Source organism: Molothrus aeneus, chromosome 23, assembly GCF_037042795.1.
Source record: "Molothrus aeneus isolate 106 chromosome 23, BPBGC_Maene_1.0, whole genome shotgun sequence".
Lineage (NCBI taxonomy): Eukaryota > Metazoa > Chordata > Aves > Passeriformes > Icteridae > Molothrus > Molothrus aeneus.
This window is the reverse complement of record NC_089668.1, coordinates 1,815,764-1,832,475: the sequence shown is the minus strand read 5'-3', so window position 1 is coordinate 1,832,475 and position 16,712 is coordinate 1,815,764. Positions and strand designations below refer to the sequence as shown.

General features: G+C 44.3%; 2 protein-coding genes across 6 annotated transcripts; one reads left to right on the top strand and one right to left on the bottom strand.

Annotated features, from left to right (window-relative positions):
- Positions 1-623: 623 nt before the first annotated feature.
- On the bottom strand, positions 624-7,138 carry ZBTB8OS (zinc finger and BTB domain containing 8 opposite strand). 3 transcript variants are annotated; one of them, XM_066564695.1, is made up of 10 exons: positions 6,943-7,138; positions 6,738-6,837; positions 5,673-5,695; positions 5,507-5,633; positions 4,175-4,199; positions 3,229-3,350; positions 2,957-3,039; positions 2,647-2,699; positions 2,443-2,479; positions 624-1,826 (listed from the first exon to the last, which is right to left on the bottom strand). In XM_066564695.1, the coding sequence occupies exons 4-10, from the start codon at positions 5,592-5,594 to the stop codon at positions 1,740-1,742; spliced, it is 495 nt and encodes a 164-aa protein (XP_066420792.1). In that variant the 5' UTR covers positions 5,595-5,633; positions 5,673-5,695; positions 6,738-6,837; positions 6,943-7,138; the 3' UTR covers positions 624-1,739. The 3 variants fall into 3 exon arrangements, with proteins under 3 accessions (XP_066420792.1, XP_066420791.1, XP_066420793.1); XM_066564694.1 differs by having other exon boundaries at positions 5,507-5,695; XM_066564696.1 differs by having other exon boundaries at positions 5,507-5,695; positions 6,826-6,837.
- A 136-nt stretch (positions 7,139-7,274) lies between these two features.
- On the top strand, positions 7,275-16,662 carry RBBP4 (RB binding protein 4, chromatin remodeling factor). 3 transcript variants are annotated; one of them, XM_066564647.1, is made up of 12 exons: positions 7,275-7,409; positions 8,562-8,706; positions 8,968-9,113; positions 10,093-10,266; positions 11,386-11,501; positions 11,789-11,949; positions 12,859-12,985; positions 13,093-13,170; positions 14,416-14,492; positions 14,607-14,664; positions 14,761-14,871; positions 15,569-16,662. In XM_066564647.1, the coding sequence occupies exons 1-12, from the start codon at positions 7,394-7,396 to the stop codon at positions 15,632-15,634; spliced, it is 1,275 nt and encodes a 424-aa protein (XP_066420744.1). In that variant the 5' UTR covers positions 7,275-7,393; the 3' UTR covers positions 15,635-16,662. The 3 variants fall into 3 exon arrangements, with proteins under 3 accessions (XP_066420744.1, XP_066420743.1, XP_066420745.1); XM_066564646.1 differs by having other exon boundaries at positions 8,559-8,706; XM_066564648.1 differs by lacking the exon at positions 7,275-7,409 and adding an exon at positions 7,639-7,748 and having other exon boundaries at positions 8,559-8,706.
- The last annotated feature ends 50 nt before the right edge of the window (positions 16,663-16,712 follow it).

Here is a 16,712-nt window from a genome sequence, read left to right as displayed (position 1 = left end):
TCCGTGTTCATCTCCTCTCACCACTGACCCTCAGCCCCAGCTCAGCCCCTCAGTGTCCATCTCCCCACACCACTGACCCTCAGTCCGTGTCCATCTCTCCACACCACTGCCCCTCAGTCCCAGCTCAGCCCCTCAGTGTCCACCTCCCCACACCACTGACCCTCAGTCCCTCAGTCAGTGTCCATCTCCTCACACCCACTGACCCTCAGTTGTGTCCATCTCTCCACACCACTGACCCTCAGCCCCTCAGTCCGTGTCCATCTCCTCTCACCACTGACCCTCAGTCCCTCGGTGTCCATCTCCCCTCAGCCCCCTCAGCCCGTGGACAACACGAGCCGCCTCAACTCGATGCCTGATTGGCCAAGCGCAGTCACGTGACCCACCCAGTTCCAGCACGGCCCCTGAGGGGCCCCAATGGCGGCCACGCCCTCACTGCCCTTGGGGCTCTGCGTGAGGAGAAAGAAACCCCAAAGCTGTCAAAAATCACACTTATTTTGTACGATTAAACTAATATGTTGCAATTCTTACTGATAAAAATGAGTCTGCTCACCTTAGCAGGGAAAAAAGGACAAGTGCAATTCATTTGTGTCTGAATTGACCGGTCAAGATCACTCACAGAGCCATTAATGTTTCAGTCCAAGTTTTATTTTGGTATTGAGGCTTGCTTAAAAAATGAGAGATGTTTTATCCCTCAGTCTTTACAGCATGGAAATAAACCCAGAACTATTTCAGATGATTTTATAAGATGAGCTACCACAGTGAGGCACTTGGAGCATTTATGGTAACAGAGCAGGCCAGGCCTATGCTCCTCACATTTAAATTAAATTAAAACAGCAGGCAATGCACATTTGCAATCCTATGATTTAAAAAAAAAACCAACACACTTTTGATTCTTTTTGATTCAGTCAAGTCCATAATCCTCTGATATTTAAGGATTGTCTGTACTATTCTCTTTAAAAGAAAATTAGGCTGATCCAAACCATGATTTTTAAAAAAGACTCAATTTTCAGAATTTGAGAGTGAACCCAGGGAGAACCTGGGACATCCCTTTCCATTCCCTTCCAGCACAGCAGCAAAGCTGCCAACTTTTTAAAGTTATCATAGGTGATAAAAGCATTTCAGATACACAGTCACATGTTTTAGGATTTCACGTGGCAATTTATTTACAGCAATTCAGCACCACCTGCTGGCATGACTTCTTTTTAAAGTAGCTTAAAAGATGTGGTGGTTAGTTTGTTTAATTGGCATCATTTTTTAAGTGTCTAATTTTAAACACTCAGATTTTTTTTCCCACATTACATCTGAGCCACTGCAGCTATTTTGGATTGATGTAATATGGAGGAGGGATGTCAGCTCAGAATTAGAACACGAAATATGCAAATGAAATCAATCTAGATGAACATCATCTCCTGCCAGGCTGCAAAAAGGGAGTATTTTAGTTATCAACTCCACCAATTTCTGCATTTCATACAGCCCCTAGCACATGTACCAGCCTGAAAAGCTGCCAGCATTCCTGGGACTCCTCCAACCTGTACAAACTTCTCCTTCTCCATACCCCCTAAACTTCAAATAATTCTTATTCTCTGTCTCAGGAAAAACAGTCTGACATTCCCTGCAATTATTCCCTTCAGTTTCTGATTTTGACTGGCCAATTCCTGAGCTTTTTCCACAGGGATTACAGTTTTAGGGGGCTTTTGCCAGGTGATGACCAATATCCACTCAACCACACCGTTCTTGCTTTAAATATCAATGATGACAAAGACTTCTGGCTTTTCATCCTCACAGATCTGCATTGCTGAGTAAGTTATGGCTTTGACCTCTGTGCCCTAGGAAAGAGACACAAACCAGAATTTAGAAATAAATTTTATCCCTTTTACCAGTTCAGAATCCCCAGTTCTCATCACTCTTCTCAAATGCTATCCATTTTTTTCCCCAAAAAAAGCTGTAGCTATATTTGTTCTGATGAATAAGGAAGCTGCCAGGTCAAATAGTGAAAAGGGAACTCTTCCCTTATTTTATTGCCTCTTAATATCACAAATTCCTTCTTTTACCTCTGACAGACCATCAACATTTGCTCTGCTAAAAATGACACAGAGCAAGACATCCGATTTTGCTTCTAACAATTCTTTAGGAAAAAAAGAAAGAAGAAAAAAGCAAAAACTGACTAAGCAGAAATCTGTACCAATAAATTCTGAATATAGACTGATTTTCTGTGTTATCAATATCACAAAAAGGAAGCCAACTGAGTTCATTTGTTGAGTTTTGAGGAAATGTCATGCTCAGTTTCAGGGACAGTTTCACCAAACCATGCAGGAACTGAGATATGGAGTTCAGTGGTACTTCAGCCACTTTTATATTTTAATCTGTGCAGAATTCAGAGGTCTGATTTAAGGGACACCACACCTCCTCCCCCTAAAATGGAAAAGAGGAACCACTGCCTACCTGTGGGTGTTTCTCTAAAGAGAACTCTTCTCCCCACCTGTAAAGGCAAAAAAAATACAAGAGAGGTGTTGTAATTTTGGTAATATTTACCAAATGCTGTAATTAGTTTCAGTGATGAGCACAGAAGAGTGAGATTTTCATTTCAAGCCTCAAAGGAAGCAAGAAAAGTCCACAATCCATTTTCAGCCAAGGCTTTAAGCTCACCCAATTGATCTTATCTTGAACTGCCTTCGGTCAATGTGAAGCACTTTCACTTCCTGCAGAGAGTGGGAGGAGAAGTGTGTCAGTCACACCTTCTACCTTCAGGCAGAAATTCCCACTAAATCCCACTTACAAAGGTTATTTCCCACTCTTTAGACACCTTCCACCAGCCCAGCTTGCCCCAAGCCCCATCCAGCCTGGCCTTGTATTTTTGTGTTCCTTTTCCCCTAAAATACCATTGCATTCAGAGCTGGGATTATCAGGGAACAGCTTTGTCCTAGAAATGGAAAAAAACTGAATCCACAACACTCACCCTGGGTATAAAAAACTCATCAGCACTGAATTTATACAGCCACTCATCCAGGAAGTGGAAGAGAAGAGACAACAGGTCATGCCCTGTGTGGTTGAAGCAGAGATTGTCTCAGAAAAAAACATTTTTAAGAGCACCTCAGATGTTCAGGAGATTCAGCTAACAATGCTTAATTATATTTCAATGAACTGCACTAAGGCTATGTGTAAAGATTGAGATTTTTGGTGCCTTTCTCTCTCTCTTTTAGCTCCCCATAGGAGAAGTGCAGGCCTCACCTTCTGCCTCTACCTCCACTGTATCCACAGGTTCCACAGTGCCTGTGTCTGTCATGTAGCCAAACATGGCCATGGCACACTGCTCAAAGGCTTCTTCCAACGTGTCCCCCCAGGCATGGAGCCTAAAAACACATGGAACAATCTCTGGAATCAAAAAACCACATGGAACAATCACTGGAGCCTAAAAAACCACATGGAACAATCACTGGAGCCTAAAAAAACACATGGAATAATCACTAGAATCAAAAACACATGGAATAATCACTAGAATCAAAAAACACATGGAATAATCACTAGAGCCTAAAAAACACATGGAATAATCACTAGAATCAAAAAACACATGGAATAATCACTAGAATCAAAAAACACATGGAATAATCACTAGAATCAAAAAACACATGGAATAATCACTGGAACCTAAAAACCACATGGAATAATCACTAGAGCCTAAAAACCACATGGAATAATCACTGGAAACTAAAACCACATGGAATAACCACTGCAATAAAATTCTGGATCACACCAGAAAGAAACAGCCCCAAAGTCATATGCAGGTGAGAAATCAGAACATGGAATAAGCAGAAAACCACCTGGTTTTTCTCGAAGGAGTTTGGCAGAAGAGTTTCTTGGGAGAATATGGAAAATAAATGTTTTAGCAGCCACCAAGGAAGTTCTTTCCTAATGTGGCTAATTGGGGTCTATAAAAGTAAACCACACAGAAGGAATTTTGTTTAAAAGGAGATTTCAAAAGATATTTCCAAATAACACAGAAGCACCACTGAAATACTAAAAAGGAAACCAAAGATAATTCTATGGTGTCCCAAAAGCAGGAATAAAATTGACCATATCAAAGCACCCAGTGAGTGAAATTTCAGAGCTCCACATCTGCAAAGTGTAAGAAATAATCAATTTGTCACCCTGAGAAATCTCAGCTGCCCACACTTACTGCACGTCTGCCGTGTGATCCAAATCTGAGGGGAAGCAAAAAGAAAAAGGAATGATGTCAGCAAAAGTATTTATAACATGAGGATTAAAAAAGAAACACCATAAATATCTGATTTTCTAACAGAACACTTTTACATTCATCTGCAGATGTGATAAATCTGTTTTGTAGTATATTAGAAAAATTTAGGACAGGTGCAATTTTGGATTATTTCTGTCAAAAACAACCCAAGTTTAATGGGATTATGTCAGTGCAGGCTGCTGTAACCCAACAGGCTTCCACAAGTTCACTGCAATAAAAAGAAACTTTCACCAGGAGTAAAGAGTTTATGCTGAAGCCTGCAGGACTGGAAGTTATTCATGCAGAGGAGATTTGCAAATATTTCCAGCTCAGTGAGGAAATCTACCTGTCCACACCCAAGAGCAGCCATTATGCAAAGAGAGGAATTTAAACCAGAGGATGGAATATAAAACAGAAGGCAAACTTCACTCATGGGGCACGATTAACATCCCATGCATCCAGCTGTACATGAACCTCATTTATATTTATTCAGAGGAATGAAAGAAATGCAAACTTCCAGCAGAACTAAATTGGGAAATGCTCATTTCAAATGAGAAATGATTCTGGTGCTGTTTGAAGAGAACACACACTACTAAAGGGTTCTCAACAACAGTCTCTAAAGCAAACAAATTCCTCTGCATGCAAAAGAGGGATAAAACCTCCTGCAGTTATGGAAACTGCATGGCTGCTGTGGTGTGGCACAATTGCTGCACTTTTATCAAAATAAGACCTGAAGACAGCCTATAAATAGAAATTTTATCACAGATAACAGAGGCTGTCCCTCCAGACAGGCACTGGTGACACAAAAACCAGGCAGGGAATTGTCCCCTGCCTCGAGCTGGCCCTTGGGCTGCCACCCACATCCTCTTAGGGGACATTCAGGGCTGGGGAAAGGGAGAAAATCATCTTTAAGCAGAATAAAAACACCACACATCAAACCAGCACACTTCTGAATATCCCTTCCTACACGAGAGGCACAAAACCTGCTAAGAACTGGCTGAGAAGAGGAAAAGTTTTCAGGGTGAGATTTAAGTAATTTATTTCCATTGTGATTATTTTTTTCAGCGCCCATACGAGGAAAGCACGATGAAGAAAATTGATTTTTCATTCCTAAATTTCCATTTATCTTCCTTACCCTCACAACAGCACTGCCACACCCACGCTGCATTTTTTAAAAATTCATTATTTTAAAATTATTAAAATAATTACATTTCATTTTTTAAAAATAAAATAAAATTTTGAATTTAAAAAATTGTTAAAAATTCAAATACTCACATTCATATTTCTTGCAGAGAGGGGGGTACTTGTCTTTCACAGCCTTCTGCTCCTGGGTCAGGTTGTAGTCCCTGTCCTCAGCTGCCATGGCTGAGGGCTCCACAGGAATTGAATCCCTCCCTTCCTGCAGCTGGGCAGAGCCAGAATTCTCCTCCCTCCCTTCCTGGCTTCCCCACGGAATTATTCAACCTGTGGAGAACAGGGAGGGATCCTCTCAGGGCTAAATTGGAGTCATTTCAGGTGGTTTGTGTCACACTGGGAAATGAGGAAATTGGGAGTTCAATGCATGGAGTGAAGTTCGTTCAGCCAGCAGAGCCAAGGGAAAATGTTCCTTATGGGAACTGTGGACTTTGGCCTTTTCTGGGAGGAATTGTGTTTTGTCCTCCTTGTGTACACTGAAAATTCCATTCATTCATAAATAATAAAATACAGCCCTGATGGGAACAGCTGTAAAAGTGGATTAAACTTCTATGCTTTAGGTAAATTTTAATTTTCTAATTAATTTTTGAAGGTGCTCAGCCCATTGTACATCACACACCTGAAGTGTGACTGCTCCCAAAACCCCTGATGTGACTTTACAGAGGATTTTTCTTCAGGAAAAAAAAGTTATGTCCTCTTAGGTCAAAGATTATATTTAAACCTCCAAACCTCAAAGCATAAATCCAGCTGTCACCCAAGTGTCAGGAGTTCCTGTGTTCCTTTTCTGGCTGATTTTTACTATTTTTTTCAATATTTTCAAAATTAAAAAAAAATCTTTTAAAGGAATTTTAAAATTTTAACTAATTTTAATTTAAAATATTTTTAAATAAAACAAAAATAACTGTTTCAACTTCCTCATTGAAAGGTCAGATTCTCACACCCGATCTCACAAATTGCTGTTTTGCTGTTCTTTTGTAAACCCAACAAACTGAAAAACCCGATTAACTTCAGGCTAATTAATTTTCCTCTCTAGATTTCCAGCCATCATAACCATTCTTTAATATTTTTATACATTATAAGAATTATCCACAGCTGCACCCAAACAACACAAATAATTTACAGATACCCTTAACTTTTACCAAGGAGTTGCTTCTTACTCCAAGGCTTAGAAACAAGACACAGCATTTCCAATTTTTAATTTCTGCTAAAATCTAAGTGTCTTGAAAAGAGTCTGAAATTGAGAACTCGGGCAGGAATTGAGAACTTCCTTGAGGAATAAACCCAGAAATTGATTTGATATTTGATTTTAAACCTGTTAAGCCTCAGCTGGGGACAGTCAGGTCCTGGGTTACCCTCAGCAGCGGAGCAGAACCAGCAAATTTGACACCTCTAAAACTCACCGCGGCACTGAACTGTGGAAAAAGGGAAAATATTCGTGAATACAGAGAATTAATAACGCCGAGAATCCCCGATGGTGCAGGGCGGCCCTGGAAGGAGGCCTCGGCCCACACACGCACCGCTCCGGTCCGCTCCCGCCCCAATACGCTCTGCCCACGTCTGTGGTGACCGGAGGAGCCGCAACCACCGGTTCTTCCAAACCGGGGACCAGAAGCGAGAACCGAAACCGAACCAGGACCCCACCGCCCTCAGCGCGGGGCGCGGCCCCTTTAAGAGCGCGCCGGGGGCGCTCCGGAAAATGGCGGCTCCCGCGGGGAGCCCGCCCACGTGACCGCCGCGCGCGCTCCCGTCCCCGCCCCCTTGCTCTCCTCCGATTGGCCGGCGCCTCCCGGCGGCGGGCGCTGATTGGGCGGCGTTGGCGCGCGAAGGGGTGCGCGGCGCCGGGAGCCGCACGCAGCGGGGGCAGGAAACAATAGACGGAGCCGCGGCCGGAGGGGTCGGAGCAGGGAGCGCCGGAACTGCCCGCCCGCCTCGCCCAGCCCGCCCCGCCGAGCGCCCCGCGGCCCCGCCATGGCGGACAAGGAAGGTAAAGGCTCCGTATGGGCGGCGCGGCCTCCGCCGTGAGGCGCGGGGTGCCCCCCCCGCGGTCGGTACGGCGTAAGGGGAGCGGGGCGGCGCCGCCAGGGGGCGCGCGGGGGCGGGGCCTGAGGGCCTCCCGGTCATGGCCGCCGCTGCCTCCCCGCGCCCGCGGCACCGAGCGGGGCGAGCGGCCCGGGCCGGGACCTTCTGCCCGGCCCTGTGCCCCTAGGAGGTGTTTGTGAGGCCGGGAGAGCCGAGCCGTGCCCTGCGTGGGGAGCGGGCGGACAAAGAGGTGGCACCGGCCCTGAGGGTGCCCCGGTTCGGCCGGGGCGCCTCCGTTCCATGGGTGAGCTCCGCTCCCGTCCCGTGGGCGAGCTCCGTTTCCATGGGGGTGTCCCCCCGTTGCCATGGGGCTGCCCTCCGTTCTGTGGAGGTGCCCTCCCGTTTCCATGGGGGTGTCCCCGTTCTATGGAGGTGTCCCCCGTTTCCATGGGGGTGTCCCCGTTCTGCCCGTGAGCTCCCCCAGCTCTGCCCGTCGCCGTCCCTGCACCGGAGGTTGGTGACAGATGGGCTGAGAAAGCGTTGGAGAGCGACAAGGCAGCAGAAGGAGCCTTGGGAAACTGGGTTTTGGGAATAAGTAGTTCAAGGCTGCTCCCAGACCGGTCTGTTAACAGCAGTTGTTGGATCTCCTGTGTTTAAACATCGTTCCAAGTCTGGGGTTTGCTTCCCTGTGCTCTGAGTCTCAGGATTTTATTGTGCTGCTCTAACAGATTTGATGATGATCACCATCAAATCATCCCAGAATGGGTTGGGTTGGAAGGAAGCTTAAACTCATTCCATTACATCCCTGCCATGCCTGGAGCACCTTCCACTATCCCAGGTTGCTCCAAGCCCTGTCCAGCCTGTCCTGGGACACTTCCAGGCATGAAATTTGACATAATTAATATTAATTCCCAGCCATATATGCAGAAAAAAAGTATTAGCATGTGCAACAGGGGGTTTTTAACCATTTAGCAACTACTCCAATACAGCAAATAGCAAACTAAGGTGTGATTGATGTACTTGACTCTAATCCATTGCCTGCCCACAGCGCTGTGTGCCTGTAAATCCATTTATAAATAATTAATTGTATGTATTTCTTGAAAAACCACTTCAGCAGCCTTTGATGATGCAGTGGAAGAGCGTGTGATCAACGAGGAGTACAAGATATGGAAGAAGAACACCCCTTTCCTGTATGATCTGGTGATGACCCACGCCCTGGAGTGGCCCAGCCTCACTGCTCAGTGGCTTCCTGATGTCACAAGGTAAAGGGACCCCTTTCAAGCAGAATAAACAGCAACTCCAGCCTTGGGCTGACTTCTAGGTTGAGATCACAGAATCCCAAACTGTCCCAAACTCATTCAGGGACACTTCCCACTAGCCCAGGTTACTCCAAGCCCTTTCCAGCCTGGCCTTGGACACTTCCAGTGATGTGACAGCCGCAACTTCTCCTGTGCCAGCACCTCCCCATCCTCACAGGGAGGAGATTTTGTGATCCCTTTTGTTTTGTTCCTCTTCCCCTGCAGGCCTGAAGGCAAAGATTTCAGCATCCACAGGTTGGTGCTGGGCACCCACACCTCAGATGAGCAGAACCACCTGGTGATTGCCAGTGTGCAGCTGCCCAACGATGATGCCCAGTTTGATGCTTCCCACTATGACAGTGAGAAAGGAGGTGAGAGCCCAAAAAGGGGATTTGAACCATTTTCCCCTTCTTTTCTCTGTAGAAAATTTGCCTTTCCCTGAAGTTCAGGCAGCAAAGTTCAGATTTTACTCCTAAAAAAATTTATTTCTAAGTGGTGCCTCCTTAATAGACAAATTCTCTGTTTCTTGAATGTGTTCCCAATCTAATATTTCTAATGATGGAAACAGACTGTAAAGGTTAATTGCAAAATTATTTGTGTGGGAAAGCCTCTCCCTTCCCTGTTTCTCAGGAACTGACCTGGATTCCCACACACTGCTTTTAATTGGTATTTTTATTACCACATTTGCATTATGCAAAGTCACTCAAAACATTTTCACACAAACTCATGTAAAAGAATATTTTTATTTCAGAGGGTTGTAACATTTCAAACATTCTCCATTTCTCTGTGAGTTTTGCTGCCTGATTGCTGTCCCAGCCCATCTTGGGGTGAAATTCTGTTTTATTCCATGTATCAGACTTGAATTTGGTGCTTTGTAATCTTTGTGGCTGTCCCAAGTCAGACATTTCTCCTGTTTGCTTGGCTGAATCAGTGTTTCCACCTGGTGAAAGTCCTTCATGATCCAATGTTTGCTCTGCTTTTTACAGGCAGTTTGGATTGTGCAATGAGTATTTTGATCTTTGGGCTTCTTAAAGTTATTTATGCACACAGGGTTGTCTAACAAATATGTGTTTATATTGTAGTTCAGTATTTCTCAAAAATATTTTAAATGAATTCTGAAACAATCCCATCCCCATTCTTTTTGCCCAAATTTTTCAGTTTTCTGAATTATTAAGCTATTTTATGTATAAAGACAAGGGAGCTTTAACAAATTGTATCACAGTCCTAAAATTGCAGTTTGTTTTTACCACAGCTTTGTCTATTCTGGGAGCTTGGTAGCAAACCTTGAACCAACTCTTTGTGCCTTGTTCTGAAAGTGACTTTATTATTCACAACTCTCTTTTTTCCTAGAGTTTGGAGGCTTTGGCTCAGTAAGTGGAAAAATTGAAATTGAGATCAAGATAAACCACGAGGGAGAGGTGAACAGAGCCCGTTACATGCCCCAGAACCCCTGCATCATTGCCACCAAGACTCCCTCCAGTGATGTCCTGGTCTTTGATTACACCAAACACCCCTCCAAACCAGGTCTGTGCTCAGAGAGCAGCCACTCATCCCACAGAGGTCAAAAAAGAGCTCAAAAAATGCTGTGGCTTGCCCTTTATTTGGGATTTTAGGGATGTGTGGGTGTTTATTCAAGAGGTTATTTTGTATGAGGTTTCAACAGATATATCCAAAGGCATCCTTGGGAAAGGAAACCTTTTCCTGCACTTCCACTGCTTTTGTCACCTCACTGTGAGCTATTCCAGGTGGTAGAAGGTGGATTTTTGTTGGCTATGATTGCTTTGGTGGGCAGCTGAGCCTTTCCCCTGATATGCTGTAAATCTATCAACAGTTCTTTACCTATGAACTCATCAAGCTTGTTTAAAATAATTCCTTTTGCTGCACGTGGGGAGGATCAGAAGTGCCTTCCTCACTTCAGAAATGCAAATGGGAGGAAGAAAAATATCCCACCTTGTATTTCTGAGTTTTATGAGCAGTAACTGCTGAGCTGCTGCTGGAACTCAGGCCAAAGCATGGAGGAGGTGGCTGCTGGGTTAAAGTAAATTTAATAAACTTAATGCCAGGTATTTCAGGATGATTCCAGGCCATGGAATCCTTCCCCTGCCTTCTTGCAGATCTTTCTGGGGAGTGCAACCCCGACCTGTGTGGGCACTCAAAAAAGAGTCAAAAATGGTGTGGGTTGCCTCTTATTTGGGATTTTAAGGACATGTGGGTGTTTATTCAAGAGGTTATTTTGTATGAGGTTTAAACAGACATATCCAAATGCATCCTTGGGAAAGGAAACCTTTTCCTGCACTTCCACACTGTGAGCTATTCCAGGTGGTAGAAGGTGGATTTTTGTTGGCTATGATTGCTTTGGTGGGCAGCTGAGCCTTTCCCCTGATATGCTGTAAATCTATCAACAGTCCTTTACCTATGAACTCATCAAGCTTGTTTAAAATAATTCCTTTTGCTGCTTGTGGGGAGGATCAGAAGTGCCTTCCTCACTTGCTGAGTTCTTTGAGCAGTAACAGCTGAGCTGCAGCTGGAACTCAGGCCAAAGCATGGGGGTGTCCAGTAAATTGAATAAACTTGAAGCCAGGTGTTCCAGGATGTGCTGGGGATGATTGCAGGCCCTGGAATCCTTCCCCTGCCTTGTTGCAGATCCTTCTGGGGAGTGCAACCCCGACCTGCGCCTGCGCGGGCACCAGAAGGAGGGGTACGGGCTGTCCTGGAACCCCAACCTCAGCGGGCACCTGCTCAGCGCTTCTGATGACCACGTGAGTCCCTGGGGCACAGCTGCACCTGCTGGGCCCTGGGAAGGGCAAAAACATCCTGGCTTTGAGCGGGAAGGGGGTCTGAAAGTGCCATGTTTGATATTTATGGTCTTTTAAAGACCATTTGCTTGTGGGATACATCCTGAGGGGGAAGGGGGTCTGAAAGTGCCATGTTTGATATTTATGTTGTTTTAAAGACTATTTGCTTCTGGGATACATCCTGGTTTTGAGGGGGAGGAGGGAAAGAGAGTCTGAAGATGTAAAATTTTTACTTTCTTGTTGTTTTAAAGACCATTTGCTTGTGGGATATCAGTGCTGTTCCCAAAGAAGGCAAAGTGGTGGATGCCAAGACCATCTTCACGGGACACACAGCAGTGGTGGAAGATGTGTCCTGGCACCTGCTCCATGAATCCCTCTTTGGATCTGTTGCTGATGATCAGAAGCTCATGATGTAAGTGGGGGAACCCCTTCCCAAGTTCTTTCTGCCCCTCACCTCTCTCAGCTCCCATGTTTTTTGTTCTGTTGTGTGTTTCTCGAGCTGTGTTTTCACATAATATTTCTTTCATTTCTATCAAATGGTTTTTGAAACCTGAGCCCTCAAGCAATAAAAGGTGTTTGTTTGTTTGTTTGTTTGTTTGTTTGTTTGTTTGTTTGTACCAAGGGTGACTGTCGGGTCCGTCTGTCTGTCTCTGCCCCGACACGGGTAGGGTGGTTCTGGGGCAGCCGCGTTTCAAAGGACGAGTCTGGACTCTTCAGCTTTTCCATCTTCAGATTGTTTATTGTTTCTTATCTACACAATTTTCTGTCTGCCCAACAGAGGTCTGATCTGCAAGCAGTCACAGGCACTCTCTGACCACCCACGGGGCGGTCTTGTCTTTTTATACTAAAATCTACGTACATGATATTTATCTTTATTTTCCAATGCTTTTCACCCATGTTAGCAAGTGCACCTTCACCATAAACCAATCCCCAAGTGCCAACATCACCACAGGAGATGGAGGACAAGAAGAAGAAAGAAGAAGGACGAGACACGCCCTGATCCCTCCATCTTGTCTCCATAACCCCCCTGTACCAAAAACCTTAAAGTTTATATTTCACCCTATAAATGTGTCCCTTTTACACCCTTCACTCTAAAGTGATTCTCATGTCCTCAAACTGCTGTCACTTCTGTGGATGGATCAAAATCAAGCCACCAAACACTCCTGGCAACATTCCAGGATTTCCGAGACCCCCCAAGGGTTCTCCTGGCATCTCTGGACATGGGGAGCGATGTGCTGAGATCCCACAGGTGACCCCAGCGCCCCTGTAATCAGCGAAATGAGGCACAAACCTTTGTAAATTCCGTGTTTTCCCCTCGCAGCTGGGACACGCGGTCGAACAACACCTCCAAACCCAGCCATTCCGTGGATGCTCACACGGCCGAGGTGAACTGCCTCTCCTTCAACCCCTACAGTGAGTTCATCCTGGCCACGGGATCAGCTGATAAGGTATTTCTGCCTGCATCCTGCAGCATCCTTGCTCGCTCTCTGGGGTGGATCTACGTGTTGGTTACTTCAACAAAATTTTTTTTTTTTTTTTTCCCCCCCCCCCCCAGACCGTCGCTCTATGGGACTTGAGGAACCTGAAACTGAAGCTGCACTCCTTTGAATCACATAAAGATGAAATATTTCAGGTATAAAGAATAGCATTTATCTTTTATCCTCACAGACTTGATTCTACTCACCAGCCTGGAAAAAGAAAGTAATTCTTCCACAATGTTTTTACACTTAAAAACTCATATTCTGTTATTTTACCTGCTTCTGTTTTTCTGGGTGTTGTTATTGTGGACCTGCAGAGCTCCCAGAGTCCAGAAAGGGATCAGGGAAATGCTGTGGAGCTTTAACCACAGCAGGAGGATGAAATGGTAGCAGTGCAGAGCCCATTAAATTATTCATGGCAGCAGATTGAAGCAGGAGGCCCAGGGAAATGGCTGCAGTGTTTGCATCTCCTCAGCCTGGTCCTGCAGGAAGCTTTAACACTCTCTGACAAAAGATAATTGCTGATCTTGCTGCTGTAGATGGAGAATGTTCACTCCATGGGCAGCACCTGCTTAGCAGATTAAATATTTCCATCTCCAACTCGTGCCTTAATCAGAGGAAAAATATGTAGGAGGTTTTTTTTTGGTGGAGGGATTATCAGTTCAGACTGTGTTATGTCTAAATAAAATTACAGAATCCTGAAATGCCACATTAGTGGGCAGAATTCTGTGTTCCTTCCTAATCCTGTGATCCTATTATGAGTGGTGTGTTCAGGAGAGCTTTATCTCCAGCAGAAGCAGTAAATGTGAGCTTTTGGGCAGTTAAGCTTAATTACAGTGATTTCTTTTCATGTGAGAGCTGTGCCTGCTGCTGAAGGAGTCTGGGGGTTCTGTTTGTGCAATCCTGATTAAGATAAGGAGCAGCCAATACCCTTGGGAGCTGTTTGCACTGGGAACACGTGGGTTTTGTTAGAGGACAAGCTCCAGGTGGCACCTTTCTGCTGAAATGTTGGGTTTTTTTGTGTGTGTGAATATTCACAATTCTTCCTGTGATAAATGTTATTTTACACTGTTTGTATTTGTGTTGGTACCAATCTGAGTTCTTGTAGAGCTTTCAGGGCACAAAATGAAGCGTTGGGGAATGTTAGAGCTTCTTAAAACTCACTTTTAAATTGAATAAATAAGTATATTATTAAATTAAATGAAATTTAATAAATTAAATGATATTTAAAGAATTAAATTAAATTTAATAAATTAAATGATATTTAATAAATTAAATTGAATTTAATAAATTAAATTGAATTTAATAAATTAAATGAAATTTAATAAATTAAATGATATTTAATAAATTAAATTAAATAAATTTTTTAAAACTCACTTTAAATTGATCCCTGTCTGCAGGTTCAGTGGTCTCCCCATAATGAAACCATCCTGGCCTCCAGTGGCACAGACCGCAGGCTAAACGTTTGGGACTTGAGGTAAATCCCAAATTCCTCAAAATATTACTGATTCATTCCATCACACCTTAAAAGACAAACAAAAAAACCCCTCAACCCTCACCTTTTCTTTTTTTTCCTCCCTTTATTTTACAGTAAAATTGGAGAGGAGCAATCCCCTGAGGATGCTGAGGATGGTCCCCCAGAGCTCTTGGTGAGTCTTTTTTCACTCTCATGAATTAATTTCACTTTTTACTCACCCTGCAGTGCAAATTTCAAACCATTCCCCTTTTTGTTTCCCCAATCCCAGTTTATCCATGGTGGTCACACTGCAAAGATCTCGGATTTCTCCTGGAATCCCAATGAGCCCTGGGTCATTTGTTCTGTATCAGAAGATAATATCATGCAAGTCTGGCAAATGGTGAGTTCTTAGGGTGGGTGATGGTGCTGAAATTCCTGGATTTCAGCATTCCTGCTTTTATTTACAGCCCTCAGAATTCCCCAGTCTGTAGCACTGCTAAAATCTCAAAGGGGGCAGTGAAATCCCCTTTAGTTTTGTGTTAAAAAAAAAGGAATTGCTGGTGCAGAAGGAAATTTTTCCCTTCTGTGTTTGAATGAAAACAGTGTATGAGAACCAAGAATGAAATTGAGGTTTCTGTATTATTATTATTAAAGAATATTTGAGATTTCATTCTCCAAAGATGAAAAAGGTGCTGGTGAACAGGAACAGTTTGCTGGCCCCTACATTCCCAGCTGTTGAAGGTTTTGGAAAACAATCTTGACCTTTGACAAGACCATTTTCCTTTTTTGTTTATCTCTAAATTTTCTTCTTGCCTGCTTTCTGTGTAATTCTTCCAGAAAGTGCTGCTGAGTAGAGGATCTACAAAACAAATACTTGAAACTCTTTTGTAAGTCCTGCAGTGGAGTCTCCTTTAGCAGATCCCTTTTCACAGGACATTTTTTGAGTCGTGGGTTTCTAGATAAGATTGTTTGTGTTGCTGCTGCAATGTCAGTCAGGCATGGGTGATCCACACCTGCAAATTAAAAATTCCTGGGGGTGGAATCCTGTCCAGAGGGGTGGGAAATGCTCCCTGAGTGTCTCCATCCCTGTCCTGCAGGCAGAGAACATCTACAACGATGAAGATCCTGAAGGAAGCGTGGATCCAGAAGGCCAAGGATCCTAGATGGCAACTTCTCCCTGCTTTAGTCTTTGTCCTTCTCCTCCCTCTCAGCCCTGAGATTGACTCAACACTGGTTTTGAGACACACACCTTGACTTTGTGTTCAGCCATCCCCCTGTAGATCCCATCACAGCCTTTTCCACCCACACACTGAGATCCCACCACCCAAAAAAGAGAAAATAAAGGGCTCAGCCAGGTCCCTGCTGTGGCTCCAAAATTCCTACAGCTGCCTCCTTTATTGGTCTGCCTGGCCCCTTTTTACTGCCTTCATGCTTGGGATTAGTTTTTTTTTCCTCTCTTTTGCTTGCTGCAGCCACAGGCTTTTTGCCTAATTTAAACAAAAGTTAAATTGGCAGAGCTGCCCGAGTGGGCTTGAGCCAACAGAGATGATCCAAGTGTTAATGCCCTGACAGCTCAGAAATGGTGTGGAAGGTCTTGTCCTCCTCAGTACAACTCAGAGACCTTGGAATTCCTTTACTTATCTCTACTTTGTGGCTTTTTCTGCCTTTGCAGATACAAGACCTGCAAGTTCTGACTTGAACTGAAATTTTCCTTTTTTTCTTTATTTTTCCTCTCTCTCCTGGCAGTTCTGGGTTTTTCATTCCTTCCTTCCTTTTCCCTTTCCTCCCTCCTGCTGGGTGCCAGCAATTTGGTTTTAGCTATTCCTGCAGAGCCTCTCTCAGCTCCCATGTTTTTTGCTCTGTTGAGTGTTTCTCGAGCTGTGTTTTCACATCATGTTTCTTTCCTTTCTGTGAAATGGTTTTTGAAACTTGGGGGAGCCCTCAAGTCGTAAAAGGTGTTTGTTTGTACCAAGGGTGACCCCAGTGCCCTCAGCAGCCTTGGCAGCTGGTGGAAAACAAGTGAAATGTGGATAAACTCAGCTTTTTTTAGGAGTTTAGTCCTTGACCACGAGGTCCTGCACGTCTTCCACTCGGGTGTCCAGTGCCACCAGCAGCCTGTTCTCTCCATCTCCTCGTGACTAATTGCGTGTTCTTCAGTTGGAATAAAGTTTTTCTACAGAAATGCTGCCAAGGTTGAGGAGTTTTGTGCTCTTTCTGCATTTCCTGCTTTGTTGAGGGTAT